This window comes from Coccinella septempunctata, chromosome 7 (genome assembly GCF_907165205.1).
Source record: "Coccinella septempunctata chromosome 7, icCocSept1.1, whole genome shotgun sequence".
In the NCBI taxonomy this organism is placed as follows: domain Eukaryota; kingdom Metazoa; phylum Arthropoda; class Insecta; order Coleoptera; family Coccinellidae; genus Coccinella; species Coccinella septempunctata.
The window spans coordinates 24,666,785-24,688,855 of record NC_058195.1 but is presented as its reverse complement, the minus strand read 5'-3'; the positions used below and the strand labels follow the sequence as shown (position 1 = coordinate 24,688,855).

The following is a 22,071-nucleotide window of genomic DNA, read 5'->3' as shown; positions in this document are numbered from 1 at the left end:
CTCATACTTCTCAGTGAGATATCTGCAGCTGAAATCAATGTGGTCCGTTTTTAGTTTCAAAAATGTTGGGCATAATTTATTATGTTTGCATTTAAGTAAGAATATTCTTCTGGCCTTTGCTTTGGCCATCTTGTCCATTAACTTTCGTGTGTTCCTGTCTTCTAGTTTCGTTGTGACGTAAAGATCTTGAAGAATGCTTTCTTCCCCCTGCATTAGTATATTTGAATTCATTTTTACCTAGTTATTTATATATCAACGTGTTTGACTTTAATTGTTGGGTGTCTAGGTTATAGTTGAAAAACGTGAAATAACTTCTTTATTGTCTCTCATACTTCTCAGTGAGATATCTGCAGCTGAAATCAATGTGGTCCGTTTTTAGTTTCAAAAATGTTGGGCATAATTTATTATGTTTGCATTTAAGTAAGAATATTCTTCTGGCCTTTGCTTTGGCCATCTTGTCCATTAACTTTCGTGTGTTCCTGTCTTCTAGTTTCGTTGTGACGTAAAGACCTTGAAGAATGCTTTCTTCCCCCTGCATTAGTATATTTGAATTCATTTTTACCTAGTTATTTATATATCAACGTGTTTGACTTTATTTGTTGGGTGTCTAGGTTATAGTTGAAAAACGTGAAATAACTTCTTTATTGTCTCTCATACTTCTCAGTGAGATATCTGCAGCTGAAATCAATGTGGTCCGTTTTTAGTTTCAAAAATGTTGGGCATAATTTATTATGTTTGCATTTAAGTAAGAATATTCTTCTGGCCTTTGCTTTGGCCATCTTGTCCATTAACTTTCGTGTGTTCCTGTCTTCTAGTTTCGTTGTGACGTAAAGATCTTGAAGAATGCTTTCTTCCCCCTGCATTAGTATATTTGAATTCATTTTTACCTAGTTATATATATATCAACGTGTTTGACTTTATTTGTTGGGTGTCTAGGTTATAGTTGAAAAACGTGAAATAACTTCTTTATTGTCTCTCATACTTCTCAGTGAGATATCTGCAGCTGAAATCAATGTGGTCCGTTTTTAGTTTCAAAAATGTTGGGCATAATTTATTATGTTTGCATTTAAGTAAGAATATTCTTCTGGCCTTTGCTTTGGCCATCTTGTCCATTAACTTTCGTGTGTTCCTGTCTTCTAGTTTCGTTGTGACGTAAAGATCTTGAAGAATGCTTTCTTCCCCCTGCATTAGTATATTTGAATTCATTTTTACCTAGTTATTTATATATCAACGTGTTTGACTTTATTTGTTGGGTGTCTAGGTTATAGTTGAAAAACGTGAAATAACTTCTTTATTGTCTCTCATACTTCTCAGTGAGATATCTGCAGCTGAAATCAATGTGGTCCGTTTTTAGTTTCAAAAATGTTGGGCATAATTTATTATGTTTGCATTTAAGTAAGAATATTCTTCTGGCCTTTGCTTTGGCCATCTTGTCCATTAACTTTCGTGTGTTCCTGTCTTCTAGTTTCGTTGTGACGTAAAGATCTTGAAAAATGCTTTCTTCCCCCTGCATTAGTATATTTGAATTCATTTTTACCTAGTTATTTATATATCAACGTGTTTGACTTTATTTGTTGGGTGTCTAGGTTATAGTTGAAAAACGTGAAATAACTTCTTTATTGTCTCTCATACTTCTCAGTGAGATATCTGCAGCTGAAATCAATGTGGTCCGTTTTTAGTTTCAAAAATGTTGGGCATAATTTATTATGTTTGCATTTAAGTAAGAATATTCTTCTGGCCTTTGCTTTGGCCATCTTGTCCATTAACTTTCGTGTGTTCCTGTCTTCTAGTTTCGTTGTGACGTAAAGATCTTGAAGAATGCTTTCTTCCCCCTGCATTAGTATATTTGAATTCATTTTTACCTAGTTATTTATATATCAACGTGTTTGACTTTATTTGTTGGGTGTCTAGGTTATAGTTGAAAAACGTGAAATAACTTCTTTATTGTCTCTCATACTTCTCAGTGAGATATCTGCAGCTGAAATCAATGTGGTCCGTTTTTAGTTTCAAAAATGTTGGGCATAATTTATTATGTTTGCATTTAAGTAAGAATATTCTTCTGGCCTTTGCTTTGGCCATCTTGTCCATTAACTTTCGTGTGTTCCTGTCTTCTAGTTTCGTTGTGACGTAAAGACCTTGAAGAATGCTTTCTTCCCCCTGCATTAGTATATTTGAATTCATTTTTACCTAGTTATTTATATATCAACGTGTTTGACTTTATTTGTTGGGTGTCTAGGTTATAGTTGAAAAACGTGAAATAACTTCTTTATTGTCTCTCATACTTCTCAGTGAGATATCTGCAGCTGAAATCAATGTGGTCCGTTTTTAGTTTCAAAAATGTTGGGCATAATTTATTATGTTTGCATTTAAGTAAGAATATTCTTCTGGCCTTTGCTTTGGCCATCTTGTCCATTAACTTTCGTGTGTTCCTGTCTTCTAGTTTCGTTGTGACGTAAAGATCTTGAAGAATGCTTTCTTCCCCCTGCATTAGTATATTTGAATTCATATTTACCTAGTTATGAGAGACAATAAAGAAGTTATTTCACGTTTTTCAACTATAACCTAGACACCCAACAAATAAAGTCAAACACGTTGATATATATATAACTAGGTAAAAATGAATTCAAATATACTAATATATATATATATATATATATATATATATATATATATATATATATATATATATATATATATATGAACCCGTAGTTCGTTGTTACCTCCGTTAAGTTCATTGGGCGACCTGACCTCCGGGTGAAGGAGTTTTTTAATTGGAATAATTTTTGCTTATATATGTAGAGGGGAAGGTAAATAACAGGGGTACCTAAAGAGGGGAAAAGATTTTCATTGAAAAATTTTTCTTTAAACGAATCAGACCTTACTACCTCCGCATATATTTCTTATTAGTAGTGCGCTCTCACCTCCCGCAACGTTGTCAGATTTCAGGAGGACAGAAAGTAGGGCAGCTTGAATTCTACTCATATACAGCTGCTCTTCCGATTCATTCACACATACTGAAACCTCTAAATAGTTCGAGAACGATACTGATATTAATAAACTTCATACGCTAATAATTGATTGATAAGGATTCGGAGTAAAAGAATTTGGACAGAAATTATTATCTTTTCTTCATGAATATCAACAGTTTTGAATAAGTATGCTATGTCTACGATACTTCGTCCGATAGGGGAGTTTAATACCGTATAGGTCCTAAAATGAATGATACATGACAATGAAATTTTTCGTTACATATGAGATTAATTCCAAAGACAATTTTACCGAATTTGTTCTGGTATGAAATAGTTATCTAAATTTTGGGCATTATATTCACGACATGAGGAACTCCATTGAAATGTTTTTCCCGAATGAATCAACAAAGATATACGTTTTACTTTCAGCTTCTATACTTCATTCACTTTCATTTTAGCACAGGATTGGCCATGGAAATTGAATACCTTTCACTCTGTATGGTACGAAAATGTTGGGTTAAGACGCTTGTCAAAACATTTTTGAGTTTTAAATAAATGCTACGTAGTCCGTTCTACGTCAGACTCTCAGTAATTACGTATTTCATCACAATGTCAAATCACTTCGGAAAATATTGCGTCGAAAATATGTAACGAACATAATTGACATTTATACAAACTGATTGAAGACATACCAAATCTATTTATTTACATGGAAAATAGAAGTAATCAGTAGCTTGAGGAGAGTTACTGTTGTTTATTTTCTTTGGCTGAAGGCTGAAGACGTTACATCAGTTGTAGAATTCAAAAAAATCAACCCAAGGATGAAATGCATTTGATGCAGTGTTAGCATTGAATTGAATACTCATAGGTGGTAGGGAATGGGTATCTCTTGAAGAAATGAACAGATAATTACGAGAATGTTGAATTCCTCAACAAAAATCATCTTGCGTGAATGGTAGTCAAAATAATTGAAAGAAGTTTGAAGCAACAGGAGCTTCACCTTCAAACAAAACAACTGCCTAGTATTCATGTCTGTTTATTTTCAGTACATTGATATAATAATTATAATTATACAGGGTGTGGCGTAATGAATGGATAATATGGAGCCTGCGGGTAGAGTACTCTATGGGGGTTCAAATAAATATATTTCACGTTTGGCAAAAGTGCCTTGCTTTTCGAGATATTGGGGATTTTCGATGAATCACCCCAAATAATAATAATAACTGGATATTGACATTTTTCATCATAGCGGTTCAAAAGAAACTCCTTGATTTAATGGCATTTCTTAATTGCTCGAGGAGTCTTTTGAAATTTTTCACTACACAGGGTGTTTCACAAGTAAACGGACAAACGAAAACCGTGAATAGAGGGCATTGAGCTCAGTTCAAAAACACCTCATATGTGTGTCTTAGACATTCCGTTTCCGATATAGAGAGGAGTTTATTCAAATTTCCCTAATTTTTGTTCGGCCATAACTCCAAATATTTTAGTTGGATTCGGCTAAAAATTCATTATCCGCTTAAACTTCTAAGTTTCAATAAAACAGAACATTAAAAGTTGACGAACACAGGACCGGACTCATTGAGGATATATTCAAATTTAAACTCATGCAAAACACTCTGTTTGTAGTTTTTCTCGTCATAATTTTGAATTTTTCAGGTATCTTCATTGATTTTCTCAAAATCAATGAAACTTTGGTATGCCTTTTCAGATTATTTCTAATGAATAATTGTTTGATCGTGAAATATCTGGAAAAAACAGCGCTGCATATTGACTTTTACTTCACATTAATTAATGGGATGAATATGATCGCCAATCAACTGAGGAAATCTAAAAATGGAATTGGAAATGTTCAACTGAATTTTTTCGTTCTCAATATATGTCTTGCATTTGTTTTTGATATTTATAGCATATCTGGTTATTCAGATAAGTGATTAACAGTGATAATAAGCTTTATCATTGATAATAAACAAAAATAAAAAAAACTACCCTATCATGATCATGAAAATAATAATTCTAATTCGATATCTTCCGAATGAATCGCTCTTTATGGACAACGTGGAACTGAAGTAATTTTCCGAACTGATTTTCACCTCATTTGGTCTTTTAGTGAAGGCAATGATTGGCACTTCGAATAAGTGTGATAAATGCACTTTCGAATTCTTTACTGATTCCGTTATAGTCATTATTGGATCTATGGAAATCTATGGATTGTTCTGGTCTTATTACAATTTGTTATTGAAACATTGATGATATTCATGCACCAGCAAAAGTATTTATCAGTATTTCAGGTCATTTTATTAGAAGGGTAGGACCACAATATTGGACTGCTAGATCTCCAGATCTGACACCCCGCGATTTCTTTCTTTGTTTTTATTCACACAACTAGTTGTCCATAGAAAAATAGATTCATTCTGAAGATCAAGTTTTAATTTTCAGTTTCAAGATAGCGTAGTTTTTCGATCCATATTTGGGTATCATCAATTTTGAAACATTTTATCCTTGTGAAAGAGTATTTTGAAGACCGAATATGGTATAATTGTTGAACACATTCAACAGAATATTCTTCGAAAAAAAAAATCAATTAAGGATTTCTAAATACATTTTCATGAAGTGCTCTATTCCTTAGAGGCGTCTGACCAAAACAATTATTTCTAGAACATGATCAACAGGTGGGGCAACCCAAAAATCAATTCATTTTGAGACAATAATAATGCAGATAACAAAAAAGTTGAAATTATGATTAAAAAACTACATACACGGTGTTTTTATGAGTTTGAAGTTAAGTAAAGCCTCACTGAGCCCGGTCCAGATTTTTGTCGAATTTTAATGCTCTGTTTCAATGAAATTAACAACTCAAAGCTAATTATAAATTTTCAGTCGACTTGATCAGAATTTCAGGAGTTATAGCCGAACGGAAATTCGAGAAATTTCAAAAAACCCCGAAGAAACCTATATATAGGGTGCCCCAAAACTATTTAATCAAACGTCACACCACGATAGAGTAGATCAAATACTATCGAATGACACCAACATTAGTTGAGCGAAAATGTACCGTTTCTAAAAAAACCTAACCTAAAGTTGCCGATTTTCGAACTATTTTTTCAGTCACAAGGCCAATTTGTTATTAAGGATAGCGTTTTTCTCCCATATTATCACCCCTGTTTATTCTGAGTATTAAAAATCATGTAGAAAAAACAATTGTTTTAATTTACATTTACTTAGGTTATGGTTATCGATTAACTACTTAAAATAATTTCAATTAGGGGAGATGAAACAATAATATTACTTCAATATAATTTAAAATCGATATCCTTTTTCACAAACTGGCCCTGTTATTAAGAAAAATAATTCGAAAATCGGCAACCTTATGTATTTTAATAAAATTCTGATTATTTTGGAAACGGTACATTTTCGTCGAACTAATGTTGGTGTCATTCGATAATATTTGGTTTACTCTATCGTGGTGTGACGTTTGATTCACTAGTTTTGGAACACCTTGTATATGGTATGATTCTGAACTCAGCTCAATGCCCTCTATTCACGGTTTTCATTTGTCTGTTTACTCGTGAAACACCCTGTATACTCCTTGTACTCTGAAAATTTTAAAACGAATGCCCTCACCGTCATATGAAAATTCAAATTCTTCTTGTTGTAAGAACCGTTCATCCTTTCACCCAACGCCGACCCTAGTTACATGGCCCGTTGAAAACGAAATCGGCATCTGTTTACTGCAAAACACGTGTTAATGCTGATACGAAGGGTTCAAACTTTTCTACCTGATTCGAGCTTTTTAGGAACGAATTGCTCAAGATGCCGAGTTCGAATAACATTTCGTTTTGCGTGTTATATTGGATAAAATTGAATTTATTGCATGGATGATTCGAGAATTATTGATGTCCAGAATGCTCCAGAATGATGAAAATTTTCAGATTTCATTGAAATTCTTGCGAAAATTATCTCGTATATTTTCAAGTTTAGATTTTAATTCATTCAGAACTTTGAAGTTCGGCAAATAATGATGTAAATGATATAGATAACAGTCAATCACATTTCCTTCAGCGCAGTTGTTGTTTTGAAGAAAAAGCAAATCCGAAACTCTACATGTAAAGCAGTTGTTCAGTTCGGGATTAAAGTTTATCCTAGATTGATTTTGACATTTCAGTTCAGTTCTGTCAGATTATCTAGGATCATCTTAAATCTCTGCCTCATCCTGAACTGAACAACCGGGCCTTATAGTAATAGCAACGTAGCACTCATTAAGTCGGTATATTATTGGAATAATACTAATTTTTTATAGCGGAGAATAGTGGTTTTCAACCTCGGTAGGTATTGACGAAATTCATTTTATTATGTTTTTTTAAGGTGAATCGGCCCGAAATCTTGGATCCCCCGACCTGCTAGTTTCGTATACTTCTATGACAATAGCATAATAACTCAAATTTCAACATTTTCACAGAAATTTTTGAATTTAAGGGAGAGACACATTGAAAAAATCGATAGCAATTTACCGCCTAAACTACGAGCTTGCCGAAGTTGAAACTGGTAACAATCTACTCAGTGCTTCATAATATGTATAGTTTTATGACTCAGTGTTTTTTAGAACCTGTGAAAAAAATTAAAAACTGTAAACTCGTCATCGCCTTCCAAAGGCTGTATCTTGGAAGGTCTGTCGATTTGGAAAATTTACAGGAAATACCCCCGCTTATTTTCATTAAGGAATCATCTCCCTTATTCCTTCGCATTTGTTTACAGATATCCTGTATATAGCTATATTTTATCTATGTACCTTTTTATTTTAGATAGTAGAAGTTAATCAATCATATGTATCCGAGTATGTATCTATATTATTAACTTCATTTTGAAGATTCATTATATCTTGACAAAAATATGGTTGCAATTTCAAAATATGTTGACTCGAGGCCTTCCAAAGACTTCAATATTGTTTATTTTTTCCCTTACACCCTGTATGATCTATCGAAAAATGCAAATCTGTTTTGGCGAATTCTTCATAAAATCTTACTTGTTTCGATATAATTGGTAATTTTCTTTATTATACATCACTGAAATATTTAAACCAGAGAGATGCTACAAGCTCTTAAAATTTTTGGGAAAATCCAATATTTAAACATAATCGATAATAAAAGAGATGTTTCTGAGCAAAGGATTCCTCAAAATCTTTGAGAAATCTGATTCAAGAAAAATATAAAGAGCGTTCCATTTGAAATAACACAATGTCAAACATTCGGTTTAGCCGACGTTGTTCATTTCTGTGATATTGTGAAATTTGTAGCATTTTTTCTCCTGATTCTGAAATGAAAATTTTCGGATTGGCTCATTGTCCTTGAATATTCATCACCATTAACATCTGAATTTTCTTATCCAAAAAATGTTTCTCTCTGAACAGGTTATTTTATTATATGCAATGATACAATACTGATTATTCGTTATACTAATAGGTAGTATTATCTATATGGATCATTTCCATAGAGAGAAGAAATATCATTATGGACAAGACTTAAATCGATTCGTTTTCAGATAGGTAATGAAATAGTTCGCCAAATTCAGAATTATAGTGTAAGCTTGAGATGAAAGAAGTTCAACGGATGCATAGATATACGCACGATGAAATATAAACAGTCATAATCCCATTCGAGAGAGCCAAGATTGGTTCTCTTTCACGTGATTCTTTCCCCTACAAAGGAATGCGATAAAAAAATCGTTGAGATATGCCGCCTGGCTTGCAATAATGGAGGAGAAAACGCGCTGCGCCTCTCATTACTTAATTCCTCCGTATACTGATATTCCGCCTGTCTACATCTGCTTGCACAGTACAACGTTGCAATTTTCGGAGGTGCAAACGAGCAAAGAGTCTTTCAGAGTAATTCTTCGATATACAGCTCAGCACACTAGCGCCAGTGATATACACTCGAACTAAAAGATTGTTCAGTACATAAAGGGGGTGCGTTGTGACCTCAAAACGATTTTTTGATATGTTGGTCCCTGAAGCCTCCTGAATCTAACAAGCTAAAAAACAAGGCAAAACGTTGTCACCTCCGATTTCGGAGGTGACATCGATATATATGAGGTGAGAGCGTTAAACGAGTTACTATTTTGGAGGTGGTATTAACACTTTATAACTATATATATATATATATATATATATATATATATATATATATATATATATATATATATATATATATATATATATATATATATATATATATATATATATATATATACGTTGCTATCTCAAGTACTATAATGATTATCTTCATTTTTTCATTGAATATGGTGAAGGAATCGTAAAAATTTTATATCAAATACATACTTCATTGTACAATCATGAACACTTCAAAAACCAGATTTTTCTATTACCTACAGCTGTGAAAATATAAATTACAAGTTCATTTCAATATGTTTCAGATCGGTGAAATCGTGGGCGTTTCCTTGTCAATAGGTCCAGAATCCACATTGAATGAAATGATTGAAGCCGGTTTACCGAAATTTTCATCCAAACTAGAGGAAATTAGTGGTGCTGCTACCAAAGAGTATGCGCTTGAGAAGAATTTGAAGAAAATGAAAGAGGAATGGACCGACATACGCTTTGATTGTGTGCCTTACAGGTATGTGAAATAGGCATTTTGCTTATAGTACGAGATCCCGCTGCAAAATCACTACGTTCATTACTTAGCGAGTCAAACGCACATTTTACATACGTTTATGGATAGGAGAATACACTGATAACACCGCAGCCTGTCAAAAGAGGCCGCAAGTAATTAATTAAATGAATGTTAATCAATATTCCAAGAAAAATTTTGTTCATTTCGTTTTCAAATAAAATATTATCCACATCATAACAATGCATGTAAAGAATCCTGAAATCCATAGGTGCCGTTGCACACTCGGACGCAACTACCTCGCAACCGAGTCTAAGCAGGTAGTAATCTATCTATTTATACGTTCATAAGGTGCACGGATGTTTGTGATATCTATTTATACACACACCGGCAAATTTAAAGGAACGGAGATATACTTTCGTGAATGAAAGGTATTTTTGTTTATTTGGTTTTTGTGCTGCCTAGGTCTAGAAACCATGCCATTCTTACACAACTGTCATTCATTTTGCATATTTTTATCAAGTTAGTCAACGTGAAAGCCAAATAAAAAGGGAAAATATTTGTCAATTGATACATTACATTTGAAACGCGTATTTTCTCCAAGTAGAATCTCCTAGGTCTTTCGTAAGTACCTAATTCTTTGAGTTTGAATGGTTTCTGTTTACTTTCATAACTTCGATTGTGAAATTGCGAATAATGAGTGATTTAGCACCCACTGAAATCGCTAGGGAGCAGCAATGATCGAAAATGGTCGATCTTACCAAATATGTTTGGGAGATCTAAATCGACGATCCAACGTAGTAGTCCAAGAGCAGGCGACAAAAATCAGCAAGAGTTTTGAAATGGCCCATAATTCAATATGCTTTAGTATTGAGGGTGTACATGAGTCAGAACCCACTCGAAAGATCAGGTAGTGGAACATCTGGCAGTGGCGCGCTTTGATATATGTAAAATTACAACATGCTTTACAAGTGTTTTTTAAATATTGAAAATTGTCAGCACACTAGTTTACAGTACCATAAAACGTAAGAAAGTGGTCAGACCTCATTTTTTTGGTACACGGCGAGTCAGCATGCCTTATTGGTTGCTGCCATAACGATGTAGGTGCGAGAGTTTTGTAATGGCTGAAAATCAATTCACTTTTTATTTTTCACATCCCTTACAAGAATTTCGTTATTGCCATGAAAAACTACATAAACCATTCTAACGAATTCAATTTTTGATTTGCATGGCAAAATTCCAACAAGGGAATAGGAACCAGACAAATTAATATTTTATATCATTTTTTGACCTTTGAAGGTCAATAAATATTATCACCGAAGGAATAAAAACAGGACCGCATTTCGAAAAAATGATATAAAATATTAATTGACCTTTGAAGGTCAATAAATATTATCACCGAAGTGATTTTTACCTAGTATTCTATATGTATCATTCATTCATTATGTTGGGTATCTAGGTTAGGATTACTTTTGTATTGTTCATTTATTTTGTATAAACGTTTCGGCGTAGGCCTTCTTCAGTATACATTACATTTTAAGGTATTTCAAACCTTAAGGCAAGTCCTTCGGACAGCACCTATTCTTCAATATTCAGATTTTGCAGAAAAAAACGAATTCATTCTAAGAATGGATGCTACTGGATTTGCATTAGGTTCAGTTCTATCAAATTCTAATGACCATGAAGCCTTTGCTTCACGAAGTTTGAATCCAGCAGAAAAGAACTATTGTACAATTGAAGAAGAGCTCTTAGCAATAGTTTGGTCGTGAAACATTTCAGACCTTATTTGTATGGACAGAAATTTAAAATCTCAACAGATCACCGACCACTGATTTATTTGTTCAATATAAACAATCCATCTTGTCGATTAACCAAATTCCGTTTGATTTTAGAAGAATATGACTTCACGGTTCATTATGTAAAAGGTTCAGAAAATGTAACAGCAGATGCCTTATCGCGTATTAAAATAGATTCAGCAGAACTCAATGAAATGACGAACGGTATAGTTGGAAACATATGAGTCATGACGAGATCTCGAACTAAAAATGAAGTAGGTTCTAAACAACATGAGACGAATGCCTCCAATGGCAAAAGGATTGATCACCCTGTTGTTGTCGAAGTTTTAAAACGTCCAGCAATATGTGTTGAGTTAAGACCAATTTCAGAAAAAGAATTTCGTAATTTGAAAAATCAACATTCAAAGGATTACAATGAGAATTTAATATATAATGTGAATTCACAAATTATTTTCATTAACCAGGATATCCGATCAGCGTACGACTTAGGTTCATCGTTGAGAAAATGAAAAAATTATGCGCAGAAAATAATATATTAGAATTGTACCTCATAAAGCTAGCTAGTAATATAAAATTTTTGAAAATGTTGACAAATTAGGAGAATGAAATTCTGGGAACATCCTTAAAGATCAATATAATAAGAGATGTAACGCGAATCGAAAACAGAGAATTAAAGCAAATAATTCTGAACGATTTTCACATGCTTCCAACCGGTGGACGTGCAGGTATCGAACGCATGTTCAACAATATCAAAAGAGAGTATTTCTGGAATGGCTTAAGATCTGATGTTGAAAAATTTGTAAAGAAGTGTGATGATTGTCAACGTCATAAACATTCTCTACTTAGGAAAGATTCTTTGACAATCACTACCACAGAAAATTTTTGTAGATCTCGTAGGTCCATTACCTACAGATATCGAAAATAACAAATATATACTCACAATTCAATGCGACTTAACCAAATTTGTAGAGTGTTACCCACTACCAAACAAAGAAGCAGATACAGTTTCAAAATCTTTTATTCAAAACTTTGTTTTAAGATATGGTATACCTTCTGAAGTTGTTACAGACCAAGGCACAGAATTCTTATCAAGAATATTTAGTGGATTGTGTGATTTGCTCAAAATTAAGCAATTCAATTCAACAGCTTCTCACCACGAATCATTAGGTGCGCTTAAAAATTCGCATTCGAAGGAGCTTTTCTTCGTATGCACGCAGCTAAGGAAAGTAACAACTGGAGTAATTGGGTTCCGTATTGGTGCTTTTCATATAACAATACCGTGAACTCTTTAACTCGCTATACTCCGTGCGAATTGATTTTCGGAGAACCAAGTAGATTTCCACAAAATTTAAAAAGCCAAGTAGATCCAATCTACAATTTTGACAACTATCCTTTTGAACTAAAATATAGGTTTCAAACGGCATGGAAAGATGCTAGAGAAAACTTGGTAAGGACTAAATTGAAGAGAAAAGAGAGTTCCGACAGGAAATGTAACGAAATAAAATATAAAGTAGGAGATAAGTTGCTCTTGAATATTAAAAACATTGACAATAAACTTAACCCCTTATTTAACGGATATATATATATATATATATATATATATATATATATATATATATATATATATATATATATATATATATATATTATATATATATATTTATCCAGCATACTATGTTGCGTCCATACATTGTCTTTGGGCCATACACTATTGCGTCCTGAATAATACTGCGTCCGTATACCGGACGCAGCATTGTTTTTCAAAGTTTTCTCTGGTATTTCGAGGGATACAACGACAGGGGTGGTCGCAAATCGTGAAGGACGTCGAGAGCTATCTTTGGAACAACTATAGATTTCATTCATCTTTTGATAAAAGAGTTATTCTATGTTGAAAAACATATCTCCAGACGCAGTAAAGTGCTTCTCATGAAACCTAAAGTATATTTTTAGTTCACGCAAATTCCGCTTCGGGGGCGCTTCAAATGATGAAAACTGATATACACTCAATATACATCTTTCACACGACGCATAATGTTGCGTCCTAAATCTGGCAACTGTGTATACAAGTAAACCAAGTTGTATTTGCACAACTGAAATGATTTAGCTTCCTAGGCTCCAAGGTCATCCCGAAAGTCTGTTAGGTGAAGAATTGGATTCTGTCTCCAGAGCAATAGCAGGTCCGATTGAAGTGCCCTTATGGTGTTCTTTTGACTGATATTGTCATTATTATTTTTTCGAATGAAAAAAAATTATAACTCACGTGAATTTTATTCCAGTTCAATTAGAAATCAAACGATAACACTTTCCAGAGAATTATCGGATTTATAAATTGACATGAAAGGTATCGCTTTATCCGCTTATGCTTATGTCATCTCATTTCACTTGTGAATTAAAATTTTTTTATTCCACTGGATGAATAAACGTCAACTTCCCTTGTTGCTAGAGGCAAGTGTATACGCCTCTTCATTTCCTTTAGTTCCCGAGGGACCAGGAACCTAGCTATAGAGTCATACGGTCATACAGAGCAGTTTTTGTTGATCGGTCGTCCTGTAGGCCATCTGGCATTTGTGAATTGGTGTATTCTCCAGATTCTATGTTCTTATGTTGTTATCTACTACTTTCTTCATCGTCTTCAATAGAAACGATGTTGAATAAATTGTTCTTGAAGATTGTGGGTCCCCATTTTGATGTGAAGGGAACTTTTGTCCTTCTCCATTTTCTGTGTATATGACTCATTTTAAGCAGCTTCTGGTTATCTTCAGAAGATGAAGACGAATCTCTTCTAGGATTTTTCTTCACACTTCTGGTGATCTATATAGATTGAAGGTGTTCATTGCCCACTACAAACATCGTCTTTTGAATATCCCAATCTTCCTTACGAGGATTCTTGGTCTATATTGCTGTATTGATTCTAGTTATGGGTTCACTACCTGTGAAGGTTGTTTTGGGAAAACTGAAAGATCGTTCCTGTTCTCCTTATCCGTCTGGCTTATTGAGCGATATTGTGGGGTTGATTACCCTTTTTGCCTTGACCTTTTGTATTCTGAGTGCTGTGGGATTAGAAATGACATTACCACAAAAATTAAAAAGTTCTACGAATTATGTAAACTCTTGTATATATGTAGTGTCCTTGTAATATATTGATTAATAAGGACTGTGGGTGAAAGTGTATATCACAGAGATGCGAGATCTGATTGAATTTAGAACAAATCATATTGTACACAGATGACTGAAACAATATATTTGTTCTGGGCGTAGTAAGGTTGAACAAGCGTACGGGTCTAGAACTTGGGCGTCCTATATGAAATCCTACTCTAGCGAGTAGATGTGCCATTCAAGGGTCCATGAAGGAACCTCAAACAAACAACGCCCTTCTTGACATCAAGCTTAACTGCACCGAATTTATTCAACAAAACAGCATGATCTTACTCGAAAAAACTTCTCTGAACAGCCTCCATTAGTCCGAGAGCTGGCAACGAAATTCGGCAGAAGTTTTGTACTGGCGCATAATTCAATATGATTTAGTATTGAGGGTGTACATAAGTCAGCAACCACTCTCAAGGTCAGGTAGTGGAACACCTAGCGGCGAGGCGCTTTGATGTAGGTATATGAAATTACACACTCTACAAGTATTTTTTAATGATTGAAAATTATCACTAGTTCAAAGAACAGAAAACTTGAAAAAGTGGTCAGATCTCATTTTAGTGAAACGCGGTGTGTCAGTACACCACATAAGTTGCTGCCTTGACGATGTTGTTTCAAAAGAATTGTATTGGCTGAAACTGCATTTACTGCTCAAATATCATATATTATTTGTGAATAAAATATTCAGACCACATATCAATAGAAGAGAGGCAGTCAGCAGTCACCCCAAAGTACGGATATTGCAATTTTATATAAATCAAAGAGCGTCGCCGTCAGATGTTCCACTACCTGACCTTTTAGCGTGGGTGCTGATTCATATACACCATCAAAACTAACTCATATTTAATTATAATCCATTACAAATCTTTTGCCGATTTTCGTCGCCAGCTCTCGGAATATATGTCATTGTGATGTTTATGGCAATCGTATATTGGGTTCCAAGCAATGCATCCAAACTCCAGTTTGCTCGTCACAAATGTATTGAACAGCAAAATCATGGTTTCCGGATCAGAAAATATCTGCTATTACGCACGATAAATTCATACATTCTTGGCCTCGTACCAAGTAAATGATTAACATGAGGAACAAATGTAAAACTTTGATCAAAACAACGCCAAGATCTTTTATCTCCGTTTTTTCGCTCAGGACGCTGCCATCAAGACTATAACTATACAATAAATAGTTCTTTTTCCTGGTGTACGTGGCGACATTGTACTCAAAAATGCTCAATGGTAGTTGATTTCTGCCACACCAAATCAAGAATGAGTCCACAAATCACGCTGCAGGAAACGCAGTCTTCAATAGAGCCTATATCACCATGCATGAGCCCATGCACCAATAGGATTAATTAGATGCATCCTCACTTGTTCAAACTTCCGGGAGTGGATAACTGGCGTGGAAGACCTCTGAAATTCCCTGATCGACTTTTTGTTTCAGATCGTAATGCGAGAGGTTTGGCCAATTAGTTTCGAACTGTTGTAAGTTTTGCTTCAGATGGATCTTAATGGTGGATCAGTTCCTCTTCTGTTATTTTATATTGGATTATCTATGGTCAGAGATTGATGTTTTGGTCACCATTTCCCAAGCTTTAACACTTCTTCTGGAAGCTGCGTTGACGATTGTCACGTCCAGAACCCCTTTTCTTGCCCTAGTGACAGAACCAGGTGTTGTCCCCACGTTCTTGAGATAGTTCTTCATTCTGCCAGAGTTCTGCAGGCCAGAATAATCTCCAATTCAGTAACGTTATCAGTTCTCAGATCTAAAAATTCTTCAATCAGATTTACCATTCAAACTTTATGCCCTGGGTATGAAGCCCCCTGTTCGAACATTGATCCTTTGTATAATATTTTTCACTTTTCTGTTCTTCGTTCACTACCACATTATTTTTGGCAGCGCAGGGAATACAACACAAGAAATTCTTTGAGCTCTTTTTCTGGCAGATCTTTATCGAGCTTTATTGCGTGTATATACACGCTTTTTCAACAACTTGGCATATGTCAAATTAGTGCAAGAATTTACGCAGGAGCAAATCGTTGATTTCATTTTTAATTGATTTTGTTTCAGAGATTGGGAGTGAAAACCTTAAAAAGTTTATGAAGATATGTCAAGTTGTTGAAAAAGCCTAATTGCAATATATGCCAGCTTTATCATTCTCAAAAACTGCTTTGGTCTCGGGAGGTACAAATGAGAGCTTTGGTTATTTGTCTATGCCATACCGTCTGTTCCGATATTCCTGAACAGTACCGTCAGTAATTCAGAGACGATTCCTATTGGCCCAGTCGTTCGAGTTCTATTGTTATTCGATTGCTGGCCAGTAAAACCATCGGAACAGGCCCATAAACTTCTCTCAGATGGAAGTAAGGAATTCGCATTGTGTCACTCTATATACCCTGATAAAGTATGAATTCTGCAAGCGGACAAGATGTGCATAAGAGCTTTCGTCGATCAGGGCTAGCCCTGCAAGATGTTGAGGTGACCACTTGCATTATATTCTTCTTATACTACCTAGTATTTTAGTATCTAGTATCACTCCATCTTGATGAACAAATCCTCCCGTTTCCGACATCAGCTCAGCCGACTCCAGAAAAGCAGAAGATGATTTTTACAGCAAGTCATGGTCTTTCAATCTCTTGAAATATATAAAGTATATGTTTACTCATATAATAAGAAATGGATCACGCCTTCAACAGTAAGGCAGGTAAATAATAAACGAATTAATTCAGATGCATAACATCCGCAGATAATTAAATCAACGAATGCTACGATCTAAATCGAACTAACAAACTACCATCGCTCGAAGTATTACCAGAATTTTCATTTCGTCGACAAGAGTAGATGCTGACCATGGTTTCGGTCTTATTTGACCTCGTCAGAGCAACAAAACTCAATTGTCAACGAAATGCTATGAATTGCCGGCTCCTTTTATTCCATATCAGTAGCGGGTATGGTGTATAAATACATCGTACCGACATCTGACAGAGAAACGGGAACCAACCCAATTCAATTTCCTAACTCTCAGAGCGAAGATAGCAGTATGCATCCATATGCCTTATTCCCATATTGCAGATATCGTATTTTACGATAATTAAGCAAGGGAAAAAGCGCGGAAAGGTTCGGATCATGGCAGTAACCGATCTGCCGCGGACATGGAAAAATAAGAAATGGATCACGCCTTCAACAGTAAGGCAGGTAAATAATAAACGAATTAATTCAGATGCATAACATCCGCAGATAATTAAATCAACGAATGCTACGATCTAAATCGAACTAACAAACTACCATCGCTCGAAGTATTACCAGAATTTTCATTTCGTCGACAAGAGTAGATGCTGACCATGGTTTCGGTCTTATTTGACCTCGTCAGAGCAACAAAACTCAATTGTCAACGAAATGCCTCCTTTTATTCCATATCAGTAGCGGGTATGGTGTATAAATACATCGTACCGACATCTGACAGAGAAACGGGAACCAACCCAATTCAATTTCCTAACTCTCAGAGCGAAGATAGCAGTATGCATCCATATGCCTTATTCCCATATTGCAGATATGCAATCCGGAATATGCAGATATTCGGATATGCAGATCCGAACCTTTCCGCGCTTTTTCCCTTGCTTAATTATCGTAAAATACGATATCTGCAATATGGGAATAAGGCATATGGATGCATACTGCTATCTTCGCTCTGAGAGTTAGGAAATTGAATTGGGTTGGTTCCCGTTTCTCTGTCAGATGTCGGTACGATGTATTTATACACCATACCCGCTACTGATATGGAATAAAAGGAGCCGGCAATTCATAGCATTTCGTTGACAATTGAGTTTTGTTGCTCTGACGAGGTCAAATAAGACCGAAACCATGGTCAGCATCTACTCTTGTCGACGAAATGAAAATTCTGGTAAAACTTCGAGCGATGGTAGTTTGTTAGTTCGATTTAGATCGTAGCATTCGTTGATTTAATTATCTGCGGATGTTATGCATCTGAATTAATTCGTTTATTATTTACCTGCCTTACTGTTGAAGGCGTGATCCATTTCTTATTTTTCCATGTCCGCGGCAGATCGGTTACTGCCATGATCCGAACCTTTCCGCGCTTTTTCCCTTGCTTAATTATCGTAAAATACGATATCTGCAATATGGGAATAAGGCATATGGATGCATACTGCTATCTTCGCTCTGAGAGTTAGGAAATTGAATTGGGTTGGTTCCCGTTTCTCTGTCAGATGTCGGTACGACATGTATTTATACACCATACCCGCTACTGATATGGAATAAAAGGAGCCGGCAATTCATAGCATTTCGTTGACAATTGAGTTTTGTTGCTCTGACGAGGTCAAATAAGACCGAAACCATGGTCAGCATCTACTCTTGTCGACGAAATGAAAATTCTGGTAATACTTCGAGCGATGGTAGTTTGTTAGTTCGATTTAGATCGTAGCATTCGTTGATTTAATTATCTGCGGATGTTATGCATCTGAATTAATTCGTTTATTATTTACCTGCCTTACTGTTGAAGGCGTGATCCATTTCTTATTTTTCCATGTCCGCGGCAGATCGGTTACTGCCATGATCCGAACCTTTCCGCGCTTTTTCCCTTGCTTAATTATCGTAAAATACGATATCTGCAATATGGGAATAAGGCATATGGATGCATACTGCTATCTTCGCTCTGAGAGTTAGGAAATTGAATTGGGTTGGTTCCCGTTTCTCTGTCAGATGTCGGTACGACATGTATTTATACACCATACCCGCTACTGATATGGAATAAAAGGAGCCGGCAATTCATAGCATTTCGTTGACAATTGAGTTTTGTTGCTCTGACGAGGTCAAATAAGACCGAAACCATGGTCAGCATCTACTCTTGTCGACGAAATGAAAATTCTGGTAATACTTCGAGCGATGGTAGTTTGTTAGTTCGATTTAGATCGTAGCATTCGTTGATTTAATTATCTGCGGATGTTATGCATCTGAATTAATTCGTTTATTGTTTACTCATATGATATTCGAATGAAAACTTCAGTTTTGCTTGTCTAATCTGGCTTTCTAATATCTTTTGTTCTGCTGGCGTGATAGATTTTCCTACTAGCTTAAGATCGATTCATATGTCGGATATTAGCTTCTCCAAAGCACTCCAGCTCTTTGACTTTGATTTTATTATGAGCTACTATTCCCTTGAGTGGGTCTTGACCTCTCAATAATCTTATTCCATTTCCCACTTTTGTGTATAATGTTGGTATTGCAAACTTTTAAACCCCCGTCTTCCTGCATTCGAGGAAAGTATATCCTTTGATTCGAAGAGTTACAGTTACAGTTTGTTCGGCGCATCTGTCGAATCCCCCAGACCTGCTACCGCGACCAAAGCGGTCTATTGTGGCACACAAACAAGCTCAAAGAGCTAAACTTCTACCTCCATTGCCATCTTCCAAAGGGACGAGGTGATAACAGAGGAGGAGTTCATGAGTTCCCCTAGAACCAGCCTGGGCGAACCTTGTCTGCCGCTGGGCTGAGGATATGCTCAATGGTTTCGTCCTCCTATAAGCAAAGAGAGTCCTTGTATATCGAAGAGCTAGGATGCAGGCTACGATTCATATTCAAACTCTTCTATCGAACTCGAGAATTTCATTCGCCGTCCATTTAGCTACCCTGAGAGAGTAGTTGACTCTCCAGACTGCCAAATTGTTCGTAGGATAAACGTAGGATAAGCTAACAACTGTGCAGTTAATGCATTCCTAATTTAAGTTATCTCCAGAGCACCACTCTCTCACATTCATTTGTTATAAAAAAAAAACGAAAATGAAATATATAACGTTTTTAAAATTATTACATAATAACTAAAGCTCTTCTTGACAAAAAGACACTTAATGAGTGTTTGAAACATTCTGAAATACGATTCCCCAAGTGAGCAGTCCACAAACTAAGGATGATAGATATCATAAATATAGAGCTGTTTTGAAAGAAAAAAGTTGTAATAACTGGAGCCAATGTTATAATACGATCACGTCATCGAGTTCGAATAATCCTACTGTACCAGATTCTAAAACATATGTGGCAACTACGCTGGACGCAACAACATGCTAATGGTGAAAGATTGAATAAAATTCGGACGCAGCATTGTGCTACATATGAAAACAAAATATACGCCGGACGCACTAATGGTAGGACCATGAAAGGACGCAATAATGTGCGTATATCAACTTCTTTATTAACAAAGATATTTGAGATCTGAAACGACCAAACTACGTAATTTTTTGCGTAGATTAATATACTTCGATCAGATTCCACCTAGGTAGCGTATTTCTGGGAGACGCAATAAGGTTGCTTTTTGAAAGGACGCAATAAAGTATGCCAGATGTATATATATATATATATATATATATATATATATATATATATATATATATATATATATATATATATATATATATATATATATATATATATATATATATATATATATATATATATATATATATATATATATATATATATATATATAGATATAGAGGGAAATATTTGTCGGTTATGTAAGTAGAGTCTTGGTATTTATTGGGAAAGCGACAATGGTAAGTAAAACTCTTTTTCCTTCAGCTTAAGCTTTCGAGACTTTATTTATCTCTTCTTCAGAAGCACTATAAAACATAGAGGAGTTAGTATTTGTAGGCATAGTATTTGAAAAATATAATTACTTACAGGATTTGAGGTTGTACCTGGGTTGTTTTCATTGTAATTACAAATCAGGATGATCATAATTGCATATTGTATCTTAAGATTGACAGAATTCAGGTAAGAAATCCTTGAACGTCGGTGTTTCATTAGAGGTTAGATCTTAGATTCGATAGGTTATGAGTGACATGAGACCACAGACGTACAGGGAAATCATTGGTGACTTGATGACAAGTCGACTCTTCTTCTTTGTGTTAGGTAGTTGTTAGGAATGTCTTACATTAAACAATGACAAATAACAATCTGAGTGGATTTTTTGTTCTCTTTTTGTTAGAATTAATTCAGAGCATTTTTTTTGATTTTATTTTAATTTTTTTATTCTTTATTATTAGGTGACAACAGGTATATTAAAAGGCCGTGGGGAAACTACTAGGGTCTTCTATCCGTATCTGTATCTATCTGTATGGGGTTTCTGCTTCTGGACATTTTGTCTATCTCGACTAGGTTCGCATAAATTGCGCTGAGGTTATCAATGTCTTTTTTGTGGTTGATGCGTTAGAACCTAACGCAATCAACCACAAAAAAGACATTGATAACCTCAGCGCAATTTATGCGAACCTAGTCGAGATAGACAAAATGTCCAGAAGCAGAAACCCCATACAGATAGATACAGATACGGATAGAAGACCCTAGTAGTTTCCCCACGGCCTTTTAATATACCTGTTGTCACCTAATAATAAAGAATAAAAAAATTAAAATAAAATCAAAAAAATGCTCTGAATTAATTCTAACAAAAAGAGAACAAAAAATCCACTCAGATTGTTATTTGTCATTGTTTAATGTAAGACATTCCTAACAACTACCTAACACAAAGAAGAA

The 22,071-nt window shown here is 35.0% G+C and overlaps 1 protein-coding gene across 1 annotated transcript in view; it reads left to right on the top strand.

The window, feature by feature from the left end:
- LOC123316425 (dynein axonemal heavy chain 3) overlaps positions 1-22,071 on the top strand; it is a 2,043,583-nt gene that overhangs the window by 403,905 nt on the left and 1,617,607 nt on the right. Inside the window, exon 14 of the mRNA XM_044902499.1 lies at positions 9,399-9,598. Within this exon, the coding sequence (XP_044758434.1) occupies positions 9,399-9,598 (200 nt within the window). The remainder of the gene's footprint in view (positions 1-9,398; positions 9,599-22,071) is intronic.